This window comes from Sylvia atricapilla, chromosome 21 (assembly GCF_009819655.1).
Source record: "Sylvia atricapilla isolate bSylAtr1 chromosome 21, bSylAtr1.pri, whole genome shotgun sequence".
Lineage (NCBI taxonomy): Eukaryota > Metazoa > Chordata > Aves > Passeriformes > Sylviidae > Sylvia > Sylvia atricapilla.
The window spans coordinates 5,464,485-5,491,964 of NC_089160.1; the positions used below are offsets into that span (position 1 = coordinate 5,464,485).

Genomic DNA, 27,480 nt, shown 5'->3' on the forward strand with positions numbered 1-27,480 from the left:
CACTGAAGCTGCACAGAGACACACACAGAGGACACATGGGCTGTGGCTGCTACCATGACAGTACTGGAGTTTTACAGCAGAAGGACCATTTAAATCACCATTTACATGCAAATATGAAAACTTGCAATGTTAGAGGTTTTTACTGGTTTGCAGTACCAATATGTCAAAGCTTGGAACAAATTCACAGAGGCTGAAAACACCACCAAAAAAAAAAAAATAGACTGATGGGCTGACAAGCCAGTGTAATTACATAATTATAGAATAATATGTGGTAATAAAGTAAAAGAATTAATGTATGCTTCAAACAGCATTAACCAGTGAAATATAAATATGAAAACCTCAGAGCTGAAGAAAGAGTCTATTTCTCTCTTAATCTAGGGGCAGTGAAGATTTGTCATTCTTACACTGAATAAACAGCATTTGACAAGATAGAACAAAACATCCCCAAGTCATGACCATCAGATCTCCACTCAATTTAAGGTAAATGCAAACCTCCAAGACGTAGATAAGGTAATTTGAAGTTCCACAGGAATAAAAGGAGAAATCTCTGAAACTGCAATAAGCTTCAGGAAATCTCACTGAATCTAAAATCTCAACTTAACTAACTACAGCCCAAATGATTGCTTTATTATGGTTCACTGGGGGTCAGGTCATAATCACTTGCACATTGAAGCCTTGAAAGAATCAGAAACTTGCATAAACATTACATGGTGTTGAGAATAATGTTATGTTTGTAGACTTACTGAGCATGGTCCTTTGAATCAAGTGACTAATCCAAAAATCCCCCAAATCACTTCTGTCCCTGTTCCCTGCCAGCATCCTGCCTGCATTTCCCAGGGGAGAGGTTAAATGTGGGACTTTTAAGTCATGCAGTTATATTTGTGAGAGCTCTCAGTGCTAGTATAAATTTCATTCCATATCAATAAATTAAACAGAATAAAGATTACCTTAAAATATTCCATCAGAGATCTGGAGTACTTCATAGCATGGTCCTTCTTTAGTTTAAACATTCTCAAGTAGAGAAGTGATAAGCATCGGTAGCTGTGGTAATTAGGAAAGGATTATGTTAATTCCATTGCTTAATGAAACCTATAAACTGTTAAAAAAAAAAAAGCTGACCTATATTTTGCAGTTTCTGTTCTAAGGTTACATTTTGAAACATAAGCAAAAGGAGAAAAAAAAAAAGTGGTCAAAAGCATTAAAATCCCATCTTGATAAGAGTATAAATTAGAAGAATAAATGTTTAGTCAGCTGCTGAAGAAATCCATTAGTTATCCTTTAATAGTTTAATGGAAAACAAGAATAATGATCTTCTGTAAGCTGCTTAAGTAATTCAGTACTTTTAAAGTCCTCCTTAAGATTTTAGCTGCTTCTCTCACTGTCGCAAAGGGACTTACCATAAAACTGCTAATTTCTTGTCCCCTTCTGTGGCAGAAGAGCCTGTGAAATTCTTGAGTCTCATTGCATACCTTGTCAGAAAGGTGAGAGAGAAGAAATTGAGAGTTAAGATCTTGTTTCCAAAAATAATCAGATATTCTTCTCCAACAGTTATTGGTCACAGTGTTCTGTAATGAAGAGATCAATGTAAAACTCAACAGAAAGCATCACTTAAAATTTGGAGGCCTTAAATAAATCACCAACCAATTTTCTGGGCCAACTATTGGGTGAGGTATTTTTGGGCATATTAATGATACTATATCCAGCCAACTAGGCTGAGTCCTGCAAATATTTGGGATGAGTATTGAACAGAAGCATAAGATCTTGGCCCTATATGTATTGAAGTGTAAAGTAATATATAATAAGGTTTTACATATAGTAATTTGGGCTTGAATAATATCTTCAAAATCCTTGTCATAAATGTTTCTTCAAAGCTTTTAATATATTTTATACAGAAAATGGTTTTACATACAGGAAAGGTCATGTTCACAGCTTTCTTCATTCTTGGGTTCATTAATTTATGAATCTTGTGTACTTGGTCTTCCCTCTCTATTTAATTGCTGCTGTCTAGCATTTGGATGATCAAGGATTGAGTATTCCTATTTCCCCTCTCTTTTTTTTTCCCTTTAACTGAGCCCACTCCATTCTATGCATTAGTCTCTTGAAAATCAATTCATCGCATAAAATCATTGTTCTGAGCCCTAATGCAATTTCACAGGTACTTGTGTTAGAATAAGTAATAGGGTTCAGCGTTGCATAAGAAAGTTTTAAGGTATCCAGGCAGCCTTGATGCGTTCTCATTTACGAGGAGGTAATGGAGTGCAGGCAGCTGTGCTGCTCTCCCCTGCCTTGCTCCCACCGCCCACCCCCAGCCTGCAGCTGCAGCACCCCTCCTGGAGGGCTCCCTCCACCTCCTGTCCCACCTGCTCTTGGGTTTTGTGCTTCTCCTCAGACTGGATGAACGTGATCCAACACAGAGAGCGGGATTTCAGCATTACCATGAACTTAAAGACACATTTGGCAGTCAGATCTCTGATAGTCCCCGTCTCTGTTGTTCCACTTGCTTTCACAAATGGGTGTCTGATGCAGATAGTCAGGGCAGACACAGCTAAGTGCAAAAGGGGGAAAAAAACTGTGCTTCTGATGAATGGAGGAGTAAAAGTGAGAAAGATCTCCTTCTATTTGTTTTCTCACAGTAAAAACCTATGTTAATATTAGCAGCCACACTGAGAAAATGTTGTGTGCACAGCCACATACTCTGTATATCCAGCACCCACTGCAGCCCATGAGAATTGTGTGTTTGTCCATGGAGCTTTACTGAGCCTCTACCAGCCTCTACCAGCCTGCTGCTCACCTGGGAAATCACCTTTTGTCCATGCCTGACCCCTGACAGCAATTCAATGGACAAATCAGTCTCACTGGCTGCTACAAGATGCTGCATGCAACAGTTGGTGAATTAAACTCTACTTTCGGTGGTAGATGGTGGAATTAATCTCACCTGATTTAAACTATTTATATATTAGAAAGCTACTATAACAAATTCTCCAGATTCCTCCACGGCCAAAAGCAGTTCAGGTGCTGCTTCCATGCCAAGGTGTACCTGTCCCAGAGCCTGCAGCAGGATTGGGCCAGGAGCAGCAAGGCAGCAGGGCTGCTGATGCTGAGGAGTTCCCAGGACACAGCCATGCCCTCACCTCATCCCTGCAGGTCCTGCCACTCCTGGAGCTGCCATTCCCTGGTTTAAGTGGATCACATGTTGTGGGTGAACAAAGCTTTTTGGTCTGTGCACTTTGAACAGGCAGAACTGCTGGGCTGAGGAGCAACGATTTCAACTGGGCTGGGTGGTTTTCTTAATACAACCAAAAAAATAAACGCATGCTTCTATGAAGAAGTGTTCCCTTCTTTAAAGAATATGTCTTTAAATACAAATTATTCTGCCATGCAGCTGCAGCTGTGTGGTTCAGGACATGCTGTCAGACTGCAGGATGATTTGGGCACAGCAGAGCAGAGGCAGGTGGCTCCTTTTCTAAGTCCTCTGCTCTCCAGGGTTTAACACGGATCAAGTATTGAGGGAACATAATTTTTTTCTTGAGTGATTTCTTTAGATTTTCTTCTTCCCTTTATGAAGTGAAGAATGTAAAAAACCATGTTTTAAAATATTTAACAGGCGTATTATTTACCTGAGAGTAAGAGCTTAAGATTTGATACATTTTATTATGCAAATACCTACTTATTCAAAATGTAAAACATGCATTATCTTGGCAGTCCCTAATAGCTAATCTGGCATGTTAAAAAAACCGCCGTTGACATATTAAAAACCAAATATTTAGGGCTTGATTTGCCTCTTTTTCTTTCACTTGTGCAAACTGCCAGTAATTACACTGACATTAACAAGGATATTCCCAGCATACACTGGGGAAAGCAAAGGGGCATCACAGTGAAGAGGAAAAATCCTGTTGTTCTACTTACAGGTAAATTTAATCCTGCTTGATTTCACTTTGATAATTTGCTCAAGTAAAGCAAACTTAGTTACTCAGGAGACCATTATTTCTATAGAGCCAACACTGTGAAACAGCTATAAGGAGCAGTAGCAGATCTTAGAATATTAATTCAGACATTTTATTAGTATGTAAAGACTCCCTCATCCTTATTCTAGCCTATGAGTCTACAAAACTGTATTAAAATTAATTCAGCTGGTTCATATTCCTTTAACATTAAAAATACACTATTTTCAAGACAATATATGCAGAAGCTTCCTATCTGCCCATGATATTATATCCCAAGTTTCAGCTTTTCTCTTTTTTAACAGCCAAGTTATAAACCTCTAAAACCTGGGTTTGTAATAGAAATCCTGATAGACTCCCTTTAATGTTTTGAATTATAAAACTACACCTTTTAAAAGACAAGTGTCATTGCCAAACAGTGAAATTACTATACTTTACTTCCACCCACTACATTTCAATTTTAATTTTATGAATATTGCAAATTATAACACTCACATTATAACCTCTAAAGGGGATAATTTATAAAAGCAGTGTCCATCAATTATAAATTTTCCATGACATTAATAAAATGGCAAGAACTAATTATGATGACTTCTGAGATGAAGATGCCTTGGACAAATCATTAATACGTTGAAATGGTATTTTTTAAAACATAGCAGGTTCTAATTATGACTGAAATGAGATGATGAAAACGATCACAGAAAGGACATTAACCTGATGAGTTCCACAGTCTCTGAGTACATGGTGTATGGAGATTTAGCTTCTAATGGATCTCGCTCCATGGCGTTCCCGCACTCGATGAAGGAGAGGGCAGCATCAGCATAATTCACTGCCTTCCCGAACTTCTCCAGCTGAAACGGGAATGACACTGTCAGGAAAATCCTTCAGCTTTGATTTCTAGATAGACAGGTTATTCTACAAAGCAACACTGGCTTTAGGGTGAAAGCAACGTGGCGCTGGTAGTTAAGGATGAATTAATTCACACAGTAATTAAGGCAGGGACTGTGTTTTTACCAAATCTTTTCGGGGTAGGATGTGGCTGAATGCTCCACAGAGGAAAGTCAGTGTATGCCCACTGACATCAGGGGTTTACACAGGCAAGAAAGGGCACTCAGCATGTTTGTGCACATCCATACTGCTCCTTGACAGAGGAACTGAGTGTGAATGTCACCATGCAAGGGTTAAGTAACAACTCCATGCCATTTGGCTGATGTCATATTCTGTGTTAACTGTTGGTCAAAAAAAAATAAAAAATCTCAGCACTTACATGATGAGTAAAAGAGCAGGAAAAATAAAGGGAGACAATATAGCACTGCTTAATATTTCATTTTACTAGGATTTTATTGCAAAAGGTTTTAGCCCTCATAATGGTTGTGATTAAACTGACTTAGACATACTGATTTCTTTTTTTATGTGTAATGAATATTATATATGACATTTTTATAGGACGCACTTTATAATAGTATTTAACATTTTCAGTTTTTGATAGCTGGATATAAGAATTCTACTAATGTGGCATTTGATATAGGAGTTCCAATATACTTTAAATAATTTAAAAATGCCTTTCTATGTCTCTATCAAAATATTTTTGACGCATCTGCATATGTTTCCATTCACAAAACAGAACCCTATCCTAACAACATATTAAGCATAACATTTATTATTGGTCCAAGCTAATAGTATACTTGTCTTTGTGGCTCCTTCTAAGCCATAAATATTTCTCTCTGCCCACCTTTAATTTCAAGTACTGCTCTTGTGCATTGTATAATTGACAGGTATTAACTGAATGATCAGAAAAAGGGAAATGTTTCTGACTGTTCTCTCTCTCTATCCCAGTGGCTGCTTCTCATCATATTCTTCAAAGTCCTTTTTTTCACTTTGAAAAAATTTCCATTCATTTTGGAAGACAAAAAGTCTTCCAAAGATGACTTTTTGTGGCATGGAAAAAAAAAAAAAAAAAAAAAAAAAAAAAAAAGAATCTGGCTGCACGCAGATTTAGTAGCGACACAGGATTTGAGCCAGGAATGGGATCCGATTCTCTGGAGTAGGTGGAATTATTCCAGCTCATCACATCTCAGACAGGAACCCAGGGAGGTCTCCAAGATCTCTTCCATATGGTGCAGCCAGTTGCCTCTGCAGCAGCCCACCCAAATGAGCTGATCCCTGACTGCAGCCCCCGACAAGGAGAGGTTTCCATGGGGTCGCTCCCGCAAGACACGAAACGTCCTGCCCTTCACCAGAAATCTATTTTCTCTACAAGCCCAGGAACACTGCTGCCACAAATCTCATTAACATTTGCTGACACATTTTGAGGTCACATGCATTATCTTCCTAGCCACTGCAACACATCTTTCAATGCTGCCTGTGCTCTGTCATGTCAGCACCAAGGAACCAGCAGCAATTGTTTCCATAGGACAAGCAACACCACGGGATTGCACACCAAATGTGTGACATGGAGATTATTTGCCTGCAGCTGCACTGGGTGGGAACAAAAAAATAAAAAGACTTGAGATCGAAACAGCAGAAGGAAAAAGCAGATATTTTGTGTGATGGTTCTGGCTTTCTTTTTTCCTTGCCAAGGGATTAATACACGGGAAATGCAGGTGTTGGAGTTTGGACTTGGATGTTTATTATTCCTTATCTATTTACAGACTCACGAGCCGTGAGCTCTAACTAGCAAGTTGGAGAAATGAGGTAAAATGGAGAGGTTCTAACTCTTTCCAAGGTTATTTAAGTGATAGCCACCCAGTAACGAGGTGACACTGATATTATTTATATTTCTGACCCAATAATGACCACCCAGGGCCCGCAATGTGGATCTTTTTCACCCAATTACAGAAAACCATCCAAACCCATGAAGAAGAAGGAAGAAGAAGGTGAAGAAGGACTTAGACAATGCCCAAAGCTCTCCATCTTGACCCACATGTTTTACTACATACTAAAATCCCCAAACCCAAGTTTCCAGAATTCCAAGAACTTTGTTCATGGGTATTTATGCCTGCCAACAGGTTGACCACAGTGGATGGCCTCACATGGGGGCTCTGGGGTTTTCAAACTGTGTGTGACAGGCAGGGCTGGGATGTTCTGTGCCTGCTCCTTTCAGTGCTGCTTGAGAAACAGCCCTGCTCCTGCAGGCACAGGTAGGAGCAGGGGAGAAAGGTGACCACCTTATGAGGGAGGTGAACTGATGGAGTGAGATCAGCCTGAGCCTGTCAATATTTGCTAGCATGGAGCAGCACTGTGCCAGCACTGTGTGCGTTTGTGGAAAGGTCACCCAGCTGCGGGAGGTGTTGTGAGCCTGCAGATGCCAGGCTGTGGCTGGCTGGAAGCTGTAAGGCCACCTCCTGTAAATGGACGTGCTGGGAGGGATGATTGTCACCTGGCTGACAGTCTTAACAGGTGCCAAAACCCTGAAGCCACCTCACACAGAAAACACACTTGGAACACTGTGCCCCAAGCCAAAAGGGAGCCTGGAGAGCTGAAGCAGACAGCTTGAAATGTCAGCTCACTGACAGCAGTTTTGTTTGGCTAGGTTGCTTTTTAAAAACATAGCATGTAATTTTTTTTTTTTTTTTATTTCTAAGCACAAAATCTCTAATGTGTAATGACAGAATATACATGCAAAACCCCCAAAAATAATCAAATTGAGAGGTGAGTAATCACTCAGCTCTTTGAGGGGCAAAGTGGATGGCCACAGTCCATTTTAGACATCTTAGTTAAATTAGGTAGAAGAATCAAGTTCCACTAAGTCTTGCTGAATGAGTCACTGTTCTGCATCCTATGTGTCACATAGGAGCAAAGTCCCTTCCTACACAGCAAACTTTTATTAAGGACACTTCAGAACTGGCAACAGCTTGTATAGAACAAACCATGGTAGAATACAATCTGTCAGATTAAGTAGTTTTATCAAAATCAAAACACTTGGCAAAATTAGGCCAATCTCACTGGAATTTCATGCGGGGGTAATGCAAGCAAAAAAGCTTTCCCAGTATTGAATTATGTCACTGCCAGATTTTTTTGGGAATGAGTTCTGACTTTCTTTATCAGCCTAAAACCATGCAATAAAAATGAATGTAGTGCATAAAAATTGAATTGTTTCAGATTTTAAACAATTGGATTAGAAATATCAAACAGTTTTACCACAGGATAATGGGGTGTGGGGTGATTTGCCTGTCTTTCTGCTATGCAATATTTCAACACTTCTGTTTCAGGCTTAAAATGAATAGGAGAAACAAATTTCAAACACACATCAACTTTCATAAAACCATCTTACATACTTCATAAACAGCATGACTGTTGCTCTCCCTTGGAAGAAACACCAGCTATTGTAAGTAGATTTTTTTGGGGGAACAAATATTTAAAAGTAAGGAGTGGCATTCAGGGTCTAACTTGTGCAGAGTGTATTAATGCAGCACAAACTGAAGCACAGTTCAGTCAATAGCAGGGTTCCTCTTGGTCTGAGAGGCTTTAGATCTTGTGCAATAATGTCCATTTTTCAACACTGAGTTCCACAGTGGAAAGAGACAAAAAATACTGTGATAACCTACCAGTGCATCTGCTTTATGCTTCAGCTTCTTAGCCTCTTGCATGTAATAATCTGCGTTGTGAAGCCTAGAGAGACAAAATCAATTAATTCAAGTCTTTGCTTTCATATAGTTGGACAAATGTTGTTTGAAAAAATTGCTGACTGCTTTAAAGAAGAAATTTGACAAATATGCCCACTTATCTCTTTAAATCTTAACCTGATATCAATCTGAAGCTGCTGTATGCAGAGATATGATGGGTGACCAGAATGTAAAATAAGTAGCTGTAGAAACTGGCTGCCCAAAGGACCTATTAATGTGTGCTGAACAGAGGAAAAGGAAAAATATTTTAAACTAATTAAGTATAAGAAGTTTCCATCAGAGGAGCTAAAATAAAAAAAATGAAGAAGAATTACCGTGAACCAACATTCATGATCTGAAAACATTTATCAACAGAATCTTCATTAATCAGTGACAACAGTTCATTTGCCAAAGATTAAAACTGTGTGTGCCTTTGAGCAGCACTATCCACACAGGTGCCCAATGCCAGCACTGTAATCAAAGATATTCCCTTTCACTGGGACATCTGCTTGCACAAAAATCCCAATCACAGAGCACAAAGTCAATAAAACTTACACATCATCAAATGTTATTTTGGGTCTTCTGGGCTCGGAATTCCCGTTGGAAAGCATTGGCATTGCAGACCAGATGTCTGGTTCTAGATGGCTGGTGTCAAGAAGAGTGTTGGCTGTGGGTGTACTGTGAGATTCCTCCTCCTAGGAAACACAGGGCTGTTATTGACAGTTCAAACACCTTCCTACAATGTGGGTGCTCACATCCGCCCTCCCTGCCAAGAAGCCTTCCCAACAAACCAAAGGCTAAGGCACAAAGCAGCTCACCTACCTTCCTGCCACCTCACCAAACCACTCTTCCCTTCTTCTGTGCAAAATGAGCCTAATCAATTAATTAGGTATGTGGAGTATGACCTCACTTCTAAGCTCTCACCTGCACTCAGTAATTTACACTTTTAGGTGTAAATTTTAGGTGGAAACCACGATGTTACTGACTAGAGACACTGGATAAAGCAAGGGTGGGGAGATCTAATGGGCCAGGGCTAGATCTAAACTCAACTTCCTTCACTAATGTGACCTTTTTTATCTGTATTATTAGGAGCTAACTGTTAATGCGGCTGAAGAGTCTGCTTGGATTTCAGCAGGGAACAATTTCCTCACTCTTGCTACAGAAAGAATAATGGAAAGCAGAAGTCAGTTGTGACTTTGCAATGATTAAAACCAGAAGCATAACAAGAAGATTTTAAATCAGGCAATTGCAACTTGTGAGCTTGGTCCCCAACCAGACAAACTAAATTACAGATGAACCAACGAACTGGGGAAAGAAGCCGAACGTATTTTAGGGGGAAAATATTTCATGTATCAAGATAATAGATTAACCAAGGATAAATCTGCCTAGAGATGCTGGGATGAGAGGAAGAGGCCCTGCTGTTTACATAGCACTGTTTATTTGCTGACATATGCAGTTCATTTTGGCACTGATTTCAGTTGAAGGCGTGTGTATTACTGGCGCAGCTTGAAGTGACACAATGATATCAGAAAGCAACAGGGATGAATGAATAAGGTGAAGTGATTTGTCACCTACAATCCAATGCAACTTGTGAGTTTTACTATTGCAGTGCAGGGTAACAACCTCTCTCAAAGTGGTGAACTGTGAAAAATGGGGCTATGCATGGCCTTTTCTGTGGCAGAATTTTCTTCTTGGCTTTTAATTTTGACAGTGATACTAAGATACAGTTTGATGCTATAAAGGTAGGACAAGTTTAAAGTTCTAGAGGAAGGACTGTTTTCCAAAATGGGCCAAACAGAGTTTCTCTGTTTAACCTAAAAATAGGATGATAAACTAATGTGAAATTTTACATTGTTTTAGTGAATTTGCTATGCAGTTTTGGCCCTTTTTCATGTATTTTCAGAAAAAAACCCTACCTGAATCTGGTGAAAAGCAAGCAACAAAGAGCTGTCTCTGTGAGAACTGCTGGTGGGGAGATGGCCCTAACAGCGTGACATTTTTCTGGGGGAAAAAACCCTATTTACAATTTGTCTAAAAGCTTACACATAGTTAATGAAGATTAAGTGTAAATAAACCTTACTGTTGTGAGCCTGCAAACCTGAGGGGGGTTATTAACATGCTGAATGTACAATGGACAGGAATATTTTGTTATATTGTTATTGTCTGTTCAGTTTAGGCCACAATATTCAGTATGACTACAGTGCTTAATCCTGGCTGAGAATTTGGGGCAGTTCTTCAGGTGATATTCTGGAAGTTTTATTTTCAAAACGTGACTGTTGTAGAGTTAAGAGACTAATTGCAGCTAGTTGATGGTTGCAAAGGCTCTTCAGGTCCAGGTGCTCCAGGGAATGATAGACAACACCAAGCAGATGCCTGATGCTGACCTAAAAATGGAGCTTGTGAGAGCTTTTATGCCTGGCTCTACAAAGATCCACTCCCCCTGAGTGAGGCTACATAAGCATTTAGAAATACATCCTGTGTGGGGGGAAAAAAAAAATCCAACAGAATCAAGCTGAATGAATTTTAATTTTCTCTCGTTGACCGCCACCAACTGAGGCTGGTCACTTACACAGATTCCTTTGGGGTTGGAAGAAGATTTATTTTCGTTCTTCCTGTGTTTAGAAGCAGAGGAGGAAGAGCTGCTGGTCTGTGAGGGGTTGGTGACAGGCGGCTCCTGGCTGAAGGAGCTGCTGTCGCTGCTGTGCCGCCGGTGCACGGGGTCATCCAAGAGTGGGGACAAGGGAGGAGGGAACAGCTTCTCTTCTCTTTTCTTGGTCACCTTCTTCACCGAGCTGCTGCTGCTCCTGGGACACAGGGAAAAAAAAAAAAACAGCTGCACTTCAGGAATATTGGTTAATGCTCCACAGCATGGAGCTGTACGTTTTATTTATTGTGCCCTCCAATGTGTCCTGCAGCCTGTGCCCTCCGTGGTGAGGCACAAGGGGACAGCAGGGAAAACAGGCAGAAAATTCTGCCTCTTCAATGACTGCAGAAACCTTCTGCTTTGGAGGACAACTTGCAGTGCATTAGTACAAATTGCACCCAATTTAAATGCTAATTTGAGTCAGTCTTCATTTGAGAGGTCATAGAGGTTCTGATTCAGCAAAGTGCTGGAAAGTTTTATGCACAGGGTTAGTTCCTTTGACATCAAGTATGACTATTTATGTGTTTAACATTAAGCATCTTTTTAAGAGGTGGATTAGGGATCACATAAGCAACCTTTGCAAAAAAACCCCAAACAGCACGTGGCAGCACATGAACCAAAAATAGAATTTATAACAACTACAAAATGATAACCATAACAATAACAAGATAATAATTATTTAACCTCTAGAATAAAACCGATGTTCAACACTATATTAAAATGATGCATTGTAGCTGGCAAAAGCCCTTGAGCAAATATTGGTTGATGAATTGAACGTGATTCAGAAAATGAATGTGGTTTTGACATGAAAGCTCAAGTAACATGATAATCTATTGTCTGTTTTATGTACAGAAATTGTTAGCTGGCTGGCAATGGCAGCTGTGATCCACAGTAAAACCAGGAAAAAAAAAAAATCCTGGTAGACCTTTCACCAGTCAAATTCATCAAAAAAGAAAAAACCAAACCCAACACCTCACTGACTACTTAACATGTTAATCTACTCATAGATTTTTATTTCAGGTACTGTCCCAGCTCAGTCAATGAAGATAACCTGAATTTTAATCTTTTGTTAGACATCTAATATTGCACTACATGATCATTTACTTTCCATGATTATTGACTAAAATTTCAATAACAAATTAAGTCAACAAGAATTTATGTTTTGTTCCCACTTTCAGTCAGTGTCAGGAATTATTGATCTACTTTGCCTCAAAGTAACTGGGAAAGAGGAGAAGGCGACCCAGGTTTCCTCACTTCTCATTTAGGGGCTCTCTCTCATTTCAGTGTGGCCTCTTGTCCAGTTTTACTGACAGTATCAATATCTACACCTTGGTCACTGCCCTACTCGGGACCTTTGGTGATAACAGAAATATTTGAGCCTTATCTGTGAAACCACAGAGTGAAATCCAACAAACCCCTCATGTTTTATAGCTCCTGTACCCAAAACTACTTTAATTCGACCGAAGCAGAGTTAAAAATACCTTATTTGAAACCGTCTGATATTAAAAATCTTCAGACTGAAGACATAAAACAAGCTCAAATTCATATTGCTTTACTGTGATGGCTGCTGTCCTGCTTGGAAAACACATGGGCAGAAGAAGATCAAAGGCAAACAACCACACTGGAATAGACCTGAAGTTCTTCGAGGAGACTGATTTTATGCACATGTGGTCCTGCAATGTGTCCTCCAGAAAGTTCTCACTCCAAGCCCCATCTGTGTTTGCTTTCTGAGCCCCAGAGGGCCTTTTGGAGCTCAGACAAGTTACCACAGTTACAGCTCACAACACTCAGAACCTTTTCCCAGAGGAAAGTTTTCCAGAGGAGGGTGAGCAGTGCCCTGACAAAGCCTGCACGTGTCACTGCATTGTACAACAGCAAAGGAGACACAGTGAACCCACAGGGACAGCCAGGAGCAGAACCCAAACCATCTCCCTGCCTCCCAAGCACATGCCCTACACAGAGAATCCTGAACATGCACTCGTGGGGGGAACACAGAGCAAAGTGTATTTCTCTTATAGTTTGAGGAGTGTCCTTTATCCATTCCTCTTGGTATGCAGTGATATCTCTGGCCTGTCAGTGAGGCAATGGTTTAAAGAGTTCATTTTAAGTGTCAGGTCAGATTTTGGAAAAGGCATCAACCCCTGTGCATGTGAGGGAAGGAACAGAGAGGTAATTATGGCTTATGCAATGACTGCATAATACAAACGTGATCTCTGGTTGCGCATGGAGAAGTCTGGAGCTCTTCACTATTTAAAACTTCACAAACTCACTTCATATTTTTGGGCTCAGGTATAACATGGGGCAAACCAAGGGTCAAATGCAGCTGCTCAATTCTGGCACTTACATCATCCTGTGGGTTGGGAGAATTAACCACAAAACAAAATGCACTAGAGGGTAATTTTTCCACATAACTTACATTTAACTCTGCCTCTCTGACAATACAGTTTTAATTGTCTGTTGAGGTTTTTTTCTATTCCCATTGCCTATTTAATCCTATAAGTTTTTGCAGAAATTAAGCTGATAATTTATTTAGCAGTGTTACCTCCCTCAGATTTACACTAAAGCATTTATGTTAACAATAACCTCCATGAAATAGGTTGTTACCAGCAGTTAACCAGATTGTCACTTTGCTTTGGGCTGTTAATGGCCTAAGAAACTGGTCTTTGATTGCAGGAATCGCTAATTTTGAATGAATTTATTGCAATAATTACTGAGACTCAATGGTTTAATTTGCTGACATGATTGTTAGTTAAAATATATTTAAAATCTAGGGAGAAACACAATAAAAGCGCATGAAAAAACTACAAGCAGAACTGATGGTCTTGTGGCTGCAGGGTTTAATCTTTTGTGTCGGAAAAAAAGGCCAATTATCAAAGAAGGAGAAGGTTCCCCCTCTGCTTTTTTTCTCCTTTTTTTTTTTTTTTTTTTTTTTTTTTTTTTTTTTTTTTTTTTTTTTTTTTTTTCCCAGCCTGGCTTCTTTTAGGGCAGAAAGCAAGCAAACAGGCAACAAGAGGTCATTGCATGAAGAAGGGATAATTTCCAGCTTCTCTCATGTTTCAAGCTGCCTCTCCTTGCCCTTCCTTTATCCACTCCTTGTGGTATGCAGAGGTATCTCTGGCTTGTTAGCGAGGCAAAGTCCATCCCAGGCACTTGGCTTTTCCTCCACTGCCCTGAAATGCTGCACACTGATGGTGTATCTGCCTTTCTGCAGGGGGTTTGCAGGGAAAGGTCACTCCCACCTGAGCCTGGGCCACATGGCAGCACCTGAATGGAGCTGCAGTCATTGTCATAGATGGGAATGCTGCCTGTGCCATGGAGGAACCCCAATGAATGTGACTACCCAAGGGATTGACTAATATGTACTGCCAAGTACAGGTGCATCTCCAACTAAAGGTCAAACAAAAGAGAACAGGAAATTAAAAAAAAAATAAAAAATGCAGAAATGCTTGCCTCAGACAGATTTCCTGCATGCCTGCTAGATGGTAGGCATGTTCCACTGGTATGAGTCCAGTTTGACTCAGAGTTTGCATCAGCAAATTCAGCAAATAATTTCCTGTGTTGCTTCAAAAAGCCAAATACTGGGGAACAGGGCTCTGTCTGGACTGGTCTACCAGTCTATATATGACTATATATCAATGGGATTCAGCAGCACATACAATTAAATTAAAATTTCTCTGTCAAGGAACTAAATACAAATAAGTAATCCTCTGCTGCAAAGCAGGCAGCTGATCTGACAAAAATTCAGCTTCACAGAAGAGTTTCAGTGTATTCCTATAAAAACACTGAAACACCTGTTCCTTTATTTGCTGTAAGTATCAGAAATAAGGAAAACACAGTGGCAATAGTTCGAAGAGTACATTTTAAGTGTCAGGTCACATTTTGGAAAAGGCATCAGTTGCTGTGTATGTGAGGGAAGGAACAGAGAGGTAATTATGGCTTATGCAATGACTACGTAATACAAACGTGCTCTCTGGTTGTGCAAATGCCTTTTAAGTTCACAAGTGACCATTTGAAATTTCTAAACTCAAATTGCACATACAGTCACAGAAATTTGTGGAAATCAGGCATATAATTGACCTTATTAGACACATGACCCTTTAAATATTAATTGTGGATCTTTTTTTACTTTATTGAGCCCATGTACTTAGGGGAAGATTATAGAGAAATGTACCCAAGGAGTCTAAACCCCAGCAAGGCTGACAATAGGAGCTGTGAAAGCACAGGTGTGACCTATCTTTTGCTCCAGACTCCTGAATGCCTCCAAATTTTGGCCCACATCGTGGTCTTTCTGTCAAAACACTCTTGTACCTTTAAAAAAGGCTAATAAAAATCTCAGGTCTGCCTTGGGGAACTTGGCTTATTGGCACAAGGGATCAAGTTCTAATAGAGGAGACCTAAGTTTCCTACTAAGTGACAACATCCACCATGGGAATTAACACCTCCTTAAGGGATGAAGATCACCATCACACCTGTAGCTGACTCACCCTCAGTTTTCAAATTCCTTATATAGAGAGTTCTAAAAGAAAACGTGGAACTTTTGGGAATAAAAGACCAAATGGCAAAGCCTGTCTTTCAACCTTTTACCCCTGAAGTGTTATATTCTCCCCATGGCCTTGAACAGTGGACTTTCTTCTGCCTCCCCTTAAAAATTTACTTAACCCTCTGGAGAACAGAATCACTCCTGACTGCTTAAAAATGAAAGTTTAAATTTCTGGGAAATTGTCTTCACACAGTTCATCCATCTCCCTGATCTTTTGGGAAATGCATTGATCTATATTCAGTTGCATGTCTCTGGGAGTTGAAAATCTGAACTGAAAAGCTGAATCAAAAAAGTATTGCATTTTCTTCAAGCCAACCCAGAAAACACTGGTAACAACAGCTGCAGTGTGATGCAGGTCTCACTGAGGTGGAAAAGAAGTCAGAAAATTTTGTTTCAGAACTTCAGGCAGATGAAAGAAAAAAGCTAGCACATGGAAATAACTATGGATGGACACAATTATGTTTTAAGAGAGGATACCAAAGGGTTGAAAGCTCTGAGGAATCAAATTAACGACCTGGAAAACAAGCTCAAATTAAGAAACATCAGGTTAGGGGTGGATCCTTAGGGCCTGATAGTGACAAGAATTGGAAGATTTTTTTTTTTTAATGGATTGCAGAGGTGTTGGGGATGAATAATCCTTGATTCTCTCTGCAACATATCTCTGCTCATTGTATTTCTAGCAATGCCAATCAGGTAACACCCATCATGATGCTTCTCAGAAGTGCAACATGTTCCAGGTCCCACTGTAACTTTGAACTCATCTTCCTGCATCATAAAGGCAAAAAATTGGTAACAGAAGGGAATTGGACTCTTTGGCTATTTATAGAATGTTAACCTTGTGAGACCATAATCAGAATCATTATTTATGTGTCACTTGCTTGCCCAAGTATTATAGCTGTGTCTGAAAGATACTCTGAAAGGCACAAACTATTGGATGGTGTGTCTGCTGAGACACAGAGCACACGTCTGAGACACTTGGGATGGTCACCCCTGGCACTGCTGCACACATAGGTAAAACAAAAGAGGTAATCTCACTATTTTGTTCAATAAAACTGGGAACTGTCTCTTACAGAAATGATTTTAAAAAATTGATTCCAGGCAATCAAACAAATCCCACTTTTAGCAGGATTCTCTGTCCACAGGGGTTAAAGTTAATAGAGGCAAGAAAGAAGATTGAAAGGAGGTTGAAGTCCTGCAGGCCATCAGAAGGAGGAATGAATCTCATCCAAACCCACGTGGATTCCCTTCCTCACGGATGGGAACACCAATGCTGTGTCACTTACACTGATGGGCTCTACAGCAAAGATATTCACAGAGCAGGTCAGTGAAAACCCTCCAGAATGTGATGTCAAAACCCCACTTACTCTTTAGTGCTGGTTATTCTGTGGTTCGGTATTGGAGAGATACAAGGTGGGAGCAGGCAGGAAGCTGGGGGCTCCTCCAGGCGCTGCTTCTTGCTTTCCACAAAGGTATCCAGGCCTTCTGTCTGCTTTAACAAAAATGGGAGAGCATAAAAGACCCAGCATTTATGCACCAGCTTCACTGGTGATCTATGCAATCTCAGTGTATTTTTTTAGCAGCAGTTAAACTACTGGTCTAAGAGGAGTGAAAGTCACCTGAAATCAGGGCTAAACGTGCTCCAAACACATGGCATGAAGTTATATAACAAGTGACATAATTGGGAAGCAAAATGTCTCTTGTGCTAAAGTTATCTTCTGTAGTGCACTGGAATTTAATTAATAATTTAGATGCAATGACTTGATAGCACCAAACCTTATTCAAGTAAATAGCTTTTACTCAATGACCTAATAGAAGTTGATGGGAAAACTTCTCTGAGTCAGTGTTCCTCACAGGACTAGGAGTAGGGGACTGAGCTGGGGCAGTCATTAACAGCAATAGCTCTTCAGAAATCTGCTTTGGAAGACTCCCTGATGCATGACTTTTGTGCCTGAACTAGGATGATACAAGCAAAGCTGATTATTGCTCTGCCACTGGAACCTTCATACCAGTCTCCTGGCCCACTAGTAGATGGCTAAAATAAATCTTTTAATAGCACGATTTAGAAACACAAATTATTCTCTTTCTACGCTGCTTTAACACTTGGTATACCCTTAAGTCATCCTAATTGGCTTGTTTCCCCTTGGGTAGCAGTGAACAATCACATTGCAACTGAAGGGGCTGATTCAGAGTCCAGCTTAAGTTAGCTGGAGGCCAGAGCAAGATTCTTCACTTTGTTACTTTCTGATTCAAAGCCTCAGTTAAGGATATGAGGAGGTTCCAACTTTCATATTATGTCCCCTTATATTTTTTCTTCCCTGGGAGCCCTGACTGTAGTTGCCAATACTAGTGTTTTAGTCAAGGTTCCTTCTCCATGAGATAGAAACTCCACTAAGGTACCCAGCAAGAATTATTTTTGGTATAATTAACATGCACCCTGGTGTACTTAGACATACATAAGTATGGACATTTATACATCCCTCTCCTTTTCTTTTCTCCTTCCTCCTTGCATCTCTGTAGTGTGCAGCTAGAATATAAATTGAATAAAAACCTGCTGAGTTTACTCATGTGATTATTTTCACTTAACTCTACAGGGAAGGAGCCAGTGCAGTGACTCATTTAGGCAGGGGTGTAGACCCTGTGTCTGCCTGGCATGGTCTGGCTTTGTCTTGCATTAATTCCCTCATACCACTGGACTCCTCAAATTTAGGATTTCAAGAAGTCCACTAAAACAGACAGTTGAAGTCATACTCACAATGTTTTACAAATATTGGAGTATAAGAAAATACACTCTGATGACTTTCCACAGGCAGACCAGAGTAAAAGCATTTCAGCTGGAAAAACTGACTACAAAAATTCATTTAGGATATAAAATCTCTGTTTCTTTTCTGAAAACACATTTAGTTTGAAGTGCAATGTCATATCCCATAAGGTAGGACACCCTTGGGCATAAATAACATAAAACACATGATAAAACATCATGCCTTCAGTCAAAATATATTTGGTTTTTTTTAGGTAGCTGTGTAGAGAAAGCAACTAGTTAAGGAAATTATATTTCTATGAATCATATTTCTTCATACCACAAAACAATATAAAAATTAAATTCACCAGGAGCATAAGCAAGCACCATTCCACTGACTTTGATGAAGCCTGTTTAAACCAGTGGTGAAAACACCTTAATTCTGCAGACAATAAACCCCTACCTTTCAAACAGCAGTCACATTTTCTGAGTATGGCTGAAACTGTTCTAATATGAAATCATCACTTTCTGCAGATTACAGAACACTGGAAACTAATAGGTGAGTCAGCAAATACAGAGAAAAAGCTTGTAAGAAAAATCTCAAAAAAAACGTTGTTTATTGATTTTGTCAGCTGGGGTTTGCTTTTTACTGGTTTCTGATGTTAATTTGGAGTGCACTTGTACATGTCTGTCCTGTGTAAAACCAATAAAGCCTCAGTGCTGTGCTGCCTCCCCACAGCCCAGCTGCAGAGAGGAATCACTGCCTCTGCTCCTGACCTCCAGGGCGCTCAGAAACACAAGTGTTTCCCTTTGAACAATAAAAAATTCCTTACCTTGTGTTTCCTTTTGGATTTTGTGGAGGGTTTTTCAGCTGCTGGGGTAGGGGACTCTCGAGATGGTCGCCTGTGTTTCACATTTGCCTCTCTGGGTTCACTTTTCACAGACGCGGTCTCAAAAGTTTCCTGTCCAGGTATCCTGGAGAGTAAACTAAGGTCTATTTTCACCCAGAGAGATTTGAGTTCTTCATATTCTCTCAGTGGGGACAGAAGTTCATTTTGTACGATGGGGATAGGAGAAAAGAGCTGCTCCTCCAGGTCGTTGCTGGTCTGGTCAATGGAAGTGTTGCTGCCATTGCTGGTTAAGCTACTTACGCTGAGGATGTTACTGCCAGAGTCCTTCACTTTGACACCACTGCCAGACCCAGTGCAGGCTGGCAGCACCTTGGCCTGCAGGCTCTCCTCCTGGTCTGTGTTGGAGTCAGAAGTGGACGAATCAGTTTCAATGAACTCCCGGGACTTTGGGACAATTTTGCTGGGGCCTCTGTACTTTTTCTTCTCCGAAGTGAGACCTGTGCTAGTTCGAGGCTCTTTCCTTGGAGCTGTCTTCCCAACTGCTGCTTTAGTTCGAACCTTTGGCTGCTCGGGGGGTTCCTGTGTGTCTTTTTCTTTGGGAGTGTTGCTGGTATTATTTGGTTTGGGCCAGTTATACTCTTCTACACTGGAAGTCCTTTCTACCTTTTTGGGTTGCTTTTTCCCAGTAGTCCTTTGTGAAGTTGGCTCATTATGAGCTGGTGACTTCTGCTTGGAGCTTTTTGCTTCTGGGGTTTTCTGGGCAACCCGTGGTTTGGCTTTCTCTCGGATGGGACTAAGGATGGCCCGCTCTTTGGGATCTGTCGGGGGCAGGCTGCTGTTGAGCTTCCCTTTGTTTGGCCCTTCAGCCTGCTGGTTGCTCTGGGCCTGGGAGCTGCTCTCACTGTGAGGCTCATTCTGATTGTTGATGATGGTCTTGTTGTGGGGGTTCACCTTATTCAGCCACTTGTCCAGCTGCCATTTGTTTGTTGAGGGGGGTTCGGGCTGCAGATTGAAGGATGACAAGGAACAAATCTCAGACAGAAGTGGTGTTTTTGCCTTTAAAAGAGAACTTTTTTTTTAATGTACCCTTTTATTTCAGTCAACTAGCGGTGACTGCTAGTTTTATGGGAGTATTTATGGAGTATTTATGGTTAATTAGGCTTCCTTATCTGGTTTACAATGTGGCCCTGGAGAAATTTAAGACAACTAAAAAGTTTAGCTAGTCCCCGAAGAGTTAGTTTTGTCATGTTGCCTTTCCTTAGTCCCAGCCGAATACTGTGTCAATAAAATCATCTCTAGCTACTGGCAAAAATCTAAATATTCCTTTAAAGCAACTCAAATGTAGGCCAGAACGACTCTTCCAAAGGCTGGGATGAGTACGTGGGTCACTCATGTCAAACGGCAAAGGGAAAAGAAGCCAACAGCGTCAAAGAGCACAGAGCTCCAACTACCAGGGCGTGGGGCTTTGCTCTCTCCGGGCAGAGCAGAGGGGCTCACCTCTGGCGTGGCACTGCGGGACTCCTCGTTGCACTCGCTGTCGCTGGAGCTGCTCTCGCTGTCGGAGTCGGACTCGGAGCTGCTCTCGGACTCGCTGGAGCTGCCGGAGCCGCCGCTGGAGTGCGCCAAGCCCGGGCCGTGTGCCACCGGCACCGGCAGGCTGCTGTGGGGACAGGATCTGCCTTAGTGCGCTCCTGGCTGGCTGCAAGCCAGTGAAGCCACTCCAACAAGTGTCCCCAGTGTCACCTCCCTGTGCTGCAGTGCAGACCCACGACAGCTCCAGTAGTGTGTGCCACCAGCAGGGACAAGAGCCTTCCTTAGTGTGCTCCTGGCTGGCTGCAGCCCATCCACATCCAATGTCCCCAGTGTCACCTCCCTGTCCTGCAGTGCAGACCCATGACAGCCCCAGTGGTGTGGACAAGAGCCTCCCTTAGTGTGCCCCTGGCTGTCTGCAGCTGATTCACACCAAATGTCCTCAGTGTCACCTCCCTGTCCTGCAGTGCAGACCCATGACAGCCCCAGTGGTGTGGACAAGAGCCTCCCTTAGTGTGCTCCTGGCTGTCTGCAGCCCATTCACACCAAGTGTCCCCAGTGTCACCTCCCTGTCCTGCAGTGCAGATCCATGACAACCCAGGGGCTGTGCCACCATGGAGCCACCAGAGGACCTGGTTAGTGACTCATGGGACACACTGATTATGTTAACAACATTACCATCATCATCATCACCCTCCAGTGAGAAACACTTCAGTGTCACAAGCCCCAGCTTATTAGGCCAATGATTGCAAAAACTAACAATCACACTTAAATAATTCATTTATGGAATCGCGGTTTCTTCATTTTTTTGCCAGTTCATTTATAATTTATGATCAAAGGAAGGACATCAGGCAACTTATATTGGACAGGACGTTTTAAAAATTAATTTTAATGAATACTTTTACACTGCAGTGTACAAAAACTACGTACTTTTGACAAGTCTCCAGGGAGTGCCCGAGAATTTTTTATTTATAGCTTTTTTCCCTCTCATATTTATGATAATGCAGTGAGAAAATAGCATTCATGCTGAAAATAAGCTTCTCTGTGAAATCTATTCTGTGTGTTCAACTGTCCTCCAAGATGTATTTATTAGCAGTGCACTGTGTGTCATTGTTTCTTCTCAGCATTTGTTTCTAATCTGAGAGGTCAGATGACCCCAGCTTTTAGCACTACACAATTCTGCCAGTCTGAGTCTTTATAAACTCATCTTTAATTTCAACTTTTTTGTCAGGGAGATAACCATAAGGTTATATATCTCTTCAGCTGATCTATACAGGGACTTTTTTGATGATTGATTTTAAATTTGTGAAGCTGACAAAGCAAAGTGTTTGAAAATTGACACCATTTGCTCGTACGCCTTTATGGATATTCAATACTTCACCTTAATATATCATACACTGTGTGTGTCCCATATTGAGTGATCCAGAGATGCCTACAAGGTATAATTTCTATCTGCTTTTCTATTTTCCTCCAAGAAGGATTCAACTAAGTTAGACTCATGCTTTCCTTCCCTTTCCAAACCAAGATGCCCTCTTAAAAAAACTCAGTAACCAAGAAACTGAAAAAGCCAGGGGAAAAAATACCCAGAAAGTAAAAGGCAGAACAAGCTGATGTGTGACCCTGCCTCTGCTAGAATCTTTACAACATTGCCATTGGCTTCTGTGACAATAATAGATGGACTTTAATTTTCTCCTTGCACTAAGGTACTATCTCTGCCTCCTTGTTGGTAAAACCTATTGCTGGCACTGCAGTTGGTAACAAAACTGTCTCTTTGAGCCTTGCAATGGCCCTGCAGTGCCCATTGAAAAAACAGCTTGGTGCTTTAGGGGGCATTAATGAAACAAAATTACTCACTTGGGTAATTGCTACAGATCACTAACTTTGTTGCTCATTAAGTCCATACACTTTTTTATTTTTTTATTTTTTTTTAATTCTTCTAGTGGCTCCTTACTCAACTGACTCAAGTGGAGCAACTTAGAAAATTTCAATTGGATGTAAAAGGCTATTCAAAGAAAAGATGATGGAAACATACAGGCATTTCCAAAAGTATTATGGAAAACTAACCACTGCTGAACTAAAATGATCTTACATTTTGTACTTGATAAAATTATTTTTGAAAACCATTAGTATTTCTTCCTTTATCCCACCTTAAGAAAGCGTAAGAAAACACATTTTCATGCAATTTTTTTTTACAGTAAACAAGGAACAGAAAAGTGGAGAAAAAGGAAATGTGTTTGTAGGGGCGTTTGTCTTTCTCATCAATATCTTGTAGGTTTTTTATATATCTTATATTTTCAACTTGCAAAACACGAATAGTAGATGAAAACTGAGCTTCTGTATTGCATTGCAAATATTTTCAAGAAGAATAAAATGGAAAACACCACAAGGATTCCCAGACTGAGGAGGCAAACATGACAATTCCATTCTACAGTGCCAAAATGAAGCACCAGCCTTGGAAAAAAGTGTTACTTATGGAATTATCAGAAGACTGAGGTTTTAAATTAAAAACTTAAAACCTTAAATTTAACCTAAATCTCAAAGCTTCTCTGGAACCTCCACAGAGAGGGGAATGTGTGTGGGGCTGCACACACATCTGTGCACATCTGCCTAAGGACATGCTCTGCTCTCATTAAGACAACTGATGTAAAGAGTAACACCTCTTATATTAGATCAAAGGAGGGAAAGGCAGTGCCCCAGCCAGACCTTTCCTGCCTTTAAACACAACCCACCTCTCCTAGCACTCTGTAACTCTAACACTGTAGCTGGGATGTGCTCACAAAATAACAGGAGTTGTTCTGGAGCAGAACTGACAAAGAACTCAAAGGGCAGGAATAAAACCATGGAAATAGACAGCAGCTCCAACCTGGCCCCATTTTCTTTCTTCCTGCACACCAGCCTCAGAAAAAGCTACCATGTGCCAAACATTACCAAGTAACACAGCTCAGCAAGCATGCAGGACCAGACAGGCTCAAAATAATGTTTTTCATACAAAACACAATGAGGTCATATTTGTCTTTCATCTGGGATAATAAAATTATGCCTTGGCTACACCAGGCAGTTTCATGCTGAAGGCATCATTGCTGATCCTCATTACTAAAGCAGAAGCATTCATTTTCATCATCTACTTTGGGTTGAGAGTAACTGTGTATGCCCTGCAAAACAATCAGATAAGACCCAAAATGCCTTTCCTAGCATCTCACCATACTAAAGATAGATCTTGTACAGAGCTACATGCACAATCAACTTCTTACAGTGCACTTCAGCAAAGAAAAAGGTACGCAGACATTTCACAAACAAACAAACAAAAGCATTAAAAAAAGTGCATAAAAATAAATCTTTGCTTCCAATAAAATAAGCTTAGTAGATATTCTGGATTGCCTTTTGTGATTTTTTTTTCCTTAAATAAAATGCATCTCTTAGATTGAAAATACTCGGTTTGCACTCTTTCCAGAGATTTCTGCAGATTTAAAGTTCAATCATGTTGTGAAAGATGTTGAGCTAGATTCTGCAATTCAAGCAGCTGTTATACAAATAAACTGGGCTTCCTCACATGGGTTTCAACTACATGAACTGGGGGTTGCCTCTTGAAGAGACCTTCAAAGCAAGCTTTGTTACGTTGCTAAGATCCAGACAAGGAATGCCAGTCCAGACAAGGTTTAAAATGGATTTAAAGCATTTTATCATCACACACAAGTCCTCAAAGTGACTAAAGGGGGCAGGAAGGACTGATATTTGAAACTATTGAATTTTTATTTCCCAGCAGGAGATGAGCACACATATTGTTCCTCAGTGTTTGGGTGGACAACGTTTTTTACTTCATGTGAACTGAAAAAAAAAATAAAAATTAATAAAAACAATGCTGCACAATGGAACACAGCATTGTTTGGGTAAATAACACTTAGAAGAAAGCCAGTTCATTATTATCACTTGAGATTGGAGGCCCCTACTGAGACCAGTGACCTGCTGTGCTGGATCTGTGTAAATACATGATGAGGCACAGTCCTTGGGCCAAAGAGCTTACAGTGCAAACACACAAAGCAAACATCAGAGGTATTACAGTCATCCTCATACTCAGTGTGGGCCTGTCACATTCTCTGAGTGCAAGGCCTCTCTGCAGCTAATAGAAACATCAGTTTTGCTCTCCTTTTAAGTTTGTTCTCCTCGCTTTCCAGCACTGGAGCTGAGCACTGCAGGGCTGTGTCCTGACCCAGAGCCCTGACCAGGCTGGGAGCAGAGATGTGGAATGACTGGGCAGGGAGAGCCCCCCATGACCCAGGAGAGCTGCTCAGAGGCTGCTCACCCCTGTCCCGAGGAGCCCCGAGGAGATGAGAGCCCTGCAGTGACCCCACACTGCAGGGGAAGGGACACTCTGTCCCTTGCAGAGGTCACCACGACCATGTCACCAGCTGCCTGCAGATGGCTAAGCTGGCACCTTTGCTGACACCCCTGCAGCACCTCAGCCATCTCCCTTCCTGTGCTTTTGTAGCCCAGATGTTCCCCCAGCCCCTGATAACTGTGCACAGCATGGCCACAAGGTATGAGACGAGAGATGCCTTGAAGGAGGGGACAAACACCACTACCACCAGCACCCAGAGTATTTCTCAGCTCTTGCTGAGCTCAAACAACTCCAGAGCAGCTGAATTGTGTGGCTGCTGATGGTTCCTGGTGAGACCTGCCCTCACCTCATCACACACCAACCATCTTTCTTTCACTGGTACAGGTGATCTGCCCAAATCACCCTGAAAAACCCTTCTGGTTTTTAATTCATGGGTTAATTTTCCAAAGCGAATTAAAGCAGACATGGCACTATTATGTGTCTGGATTGTTATGCTGCATAGAGAACCAAAGGCCTGATAATGTGGCTTACACTTTTTTTGTTCTTGTCATTTGGACTATTATAGTGTTTTCAACATATAATTTATTCTACTGCTGTTATAAATTGTCTTTAAAATTGAACCTGGTAGCTACAACAAAGATAATGTGAAATACTCCAACTCATTAACCTCTAATAAGAAAAATAATAAACTTCTAACCTTGTAAATACAGATGTTACAAAAAAGGTATAATTCAGACTACAGCAGTAAAACTCATCAAGGAACAAAACTTCTTAACAAGTCCTTAGCTATCTCCCTGAACCTTTCCCCAATTAGATGTGGTCATGTTAATTGCTGTGAGGAGAACTTGGCAAATAGAGGGTGCTCTCCAACAATAGGTTTATTCATGCTGACCCTTCCTTTTTAGGGTAATGATGAATTGGCCACTTGTTTCCCTGCTCTGCTCAGAACCCCAAATGTAAACTTAGAGAAAGCAGAGCGTTGCTGGGCAGTGGGAAATTGTGGATGGGGACTGACCAGTGAGTCAACAGTACATCCATGCTGGCAACGTATTTCCATCAGAAGCAGCACTCTACAAAGGTTGCTTTACTGCACCAGCCTATATTTAGGGGCAATTCAACCAGTGAAATCTGGAAAGGGCAAGGTCCATGCCGGAAAACTGACTCCAGACTTGACAGAGTAGTTGATCTTCCTGTTGAGGCACCGGATTGGGACTGAGATGAATTTCGCTTTTTGTTCGAGAAGAAAATATGTCTGCACATCAGTTCCTGCTGAGTAAAAGAGAGGCTGTGTGGCCTATCCTTAATCTGCCTTGTCTATTTAAAATGCAAATTCCTTAGAACAAAGGGGCTGATTGCACAGGGCACTGAAAATTTGGCTCCCAGCTCTGAGCAAGACTTTTGTGCACTCAACCCCACTGCAGCATCTACTGGAGGAGACAGCAACACTTGCTCTTATTTGGATACCGTTGTTGTCCCATTCCCTAAACTTTATTTGAGGAGACACAGGAACAAACTCTCTCAAGTTGTTCAGAAGCCAGCCCAATCTTTCCTTTGGAAATATTTCTACAGAGAAACTACAAACCTGTTGGTCATTACTTGGAGCTGCTGGACTCACTGAATTCTGCATAAAAAAGGCTGTTTCATTATTCTAGCAGATAATAATAGTGCAGCACCTAGCAGATTAATATTTAGTGTCAGAATTTAATACCATAACTGTTCAATAACGAAGTTTTATTTCTCTTCTATTCTTACACCATTATCAGGAAGTAATATTCTCTTCTAATTTGAAAGGGAGCTGCGATTTTTTTTTTTTAATAATGAATTGGTCATATTTTTATCTTCAAACTTATATACGCCCGCCATTAGATTGCTTTTTAAAGAAAAGGATTGCTCTGGATGATTTGTTCACTGCCTTTCCATTGGTTAGTATTAAATTATTTAACATCAGGCTGGTAGGATTCAAATCTGAACTTTCAAAGATTGGGTTGACACAGGAACTGAATACGTGTATCAAGGCTTTTAAAATATTAACCAGCACCCAGGTCAATGAAATGAAATAAGGTGTGGAAATTGTTGCTTCAGCTAACATTAGCACGTGTAGTAAGACATCACTTATGATGGCTCTCTCCTGTCAAAACACATGGAAAGGGAAAACCTCTCTAATATGTTATTCAGGATGTGGCAGCTGATCTGCCTGTATCAATCCTGAGCACTGTAATGCAAGTAGGAGCTCTGATTTATTTTGAGGGGGAGGGCAATTTACAAGATGTTGTATGTAAAAAGCCACAGTCTCGTTT

The 27,480-nt window shown here is 40.9% G+C and overlaps 1 protein-coding gene across 4 annotated transcripts in view; it reads right to left on the minus strand.

Annotated features, from left to right (window-relative positions):
• Positions 1 to 27,480, minus strand: part of AFF2 (ALF transcription elongation factor 2) — a 391,718-nt gene that overhangs the window by 15,608 nt on the left and 348,630 nt on the right. For 2 of the 4 annotated variants that reach the window (XM_066334073.1, XM_066334070.1), the window contains exons 10-18: positions 20,815 to 20,977; positions 19,300 to 20,319; positions 17,094 to 17,218; positions 11,115 to 11,349; positions 9,101 to 9,240; positions 8,489 to 8,552; positions 4,656 to 4,792; positions 1,398 to 1,469; positions 948 to 1,041 (exon numbers count right to left, since the gene is read on the minus strand). In XM_066334073.1, coding sequence (XP_066190170.1) covers positions 948 to 1,041; positions 1,398 to 1,469; positions 4,656 to 4,792; positions 8,489 to 8,552; positions 9,101 to 9,240; positions 11,115 to 11,349; positions 17,094 to 17,218; positions 19,300 to 20,319; positions 20,815 to 20,977 — 2,050 coding nt within the window. The remainder of the gene's footprint in view (positions 1 to 947; positions 1,042 to 1,397; positions 1,470 to 4,655; positions 4,793 to 8,488; positions 8,553 to 9,100; positions 9,241 to 11,114; positions 11,350 to 17,093; positions 17,219 to 19,299; positions 20,320 to 20,814; positions 20,978 to 27,480) is intronic. The other 2 variants (XM_066334072.1, XM_066334071.1) reach the window with 2 other exon arrangements.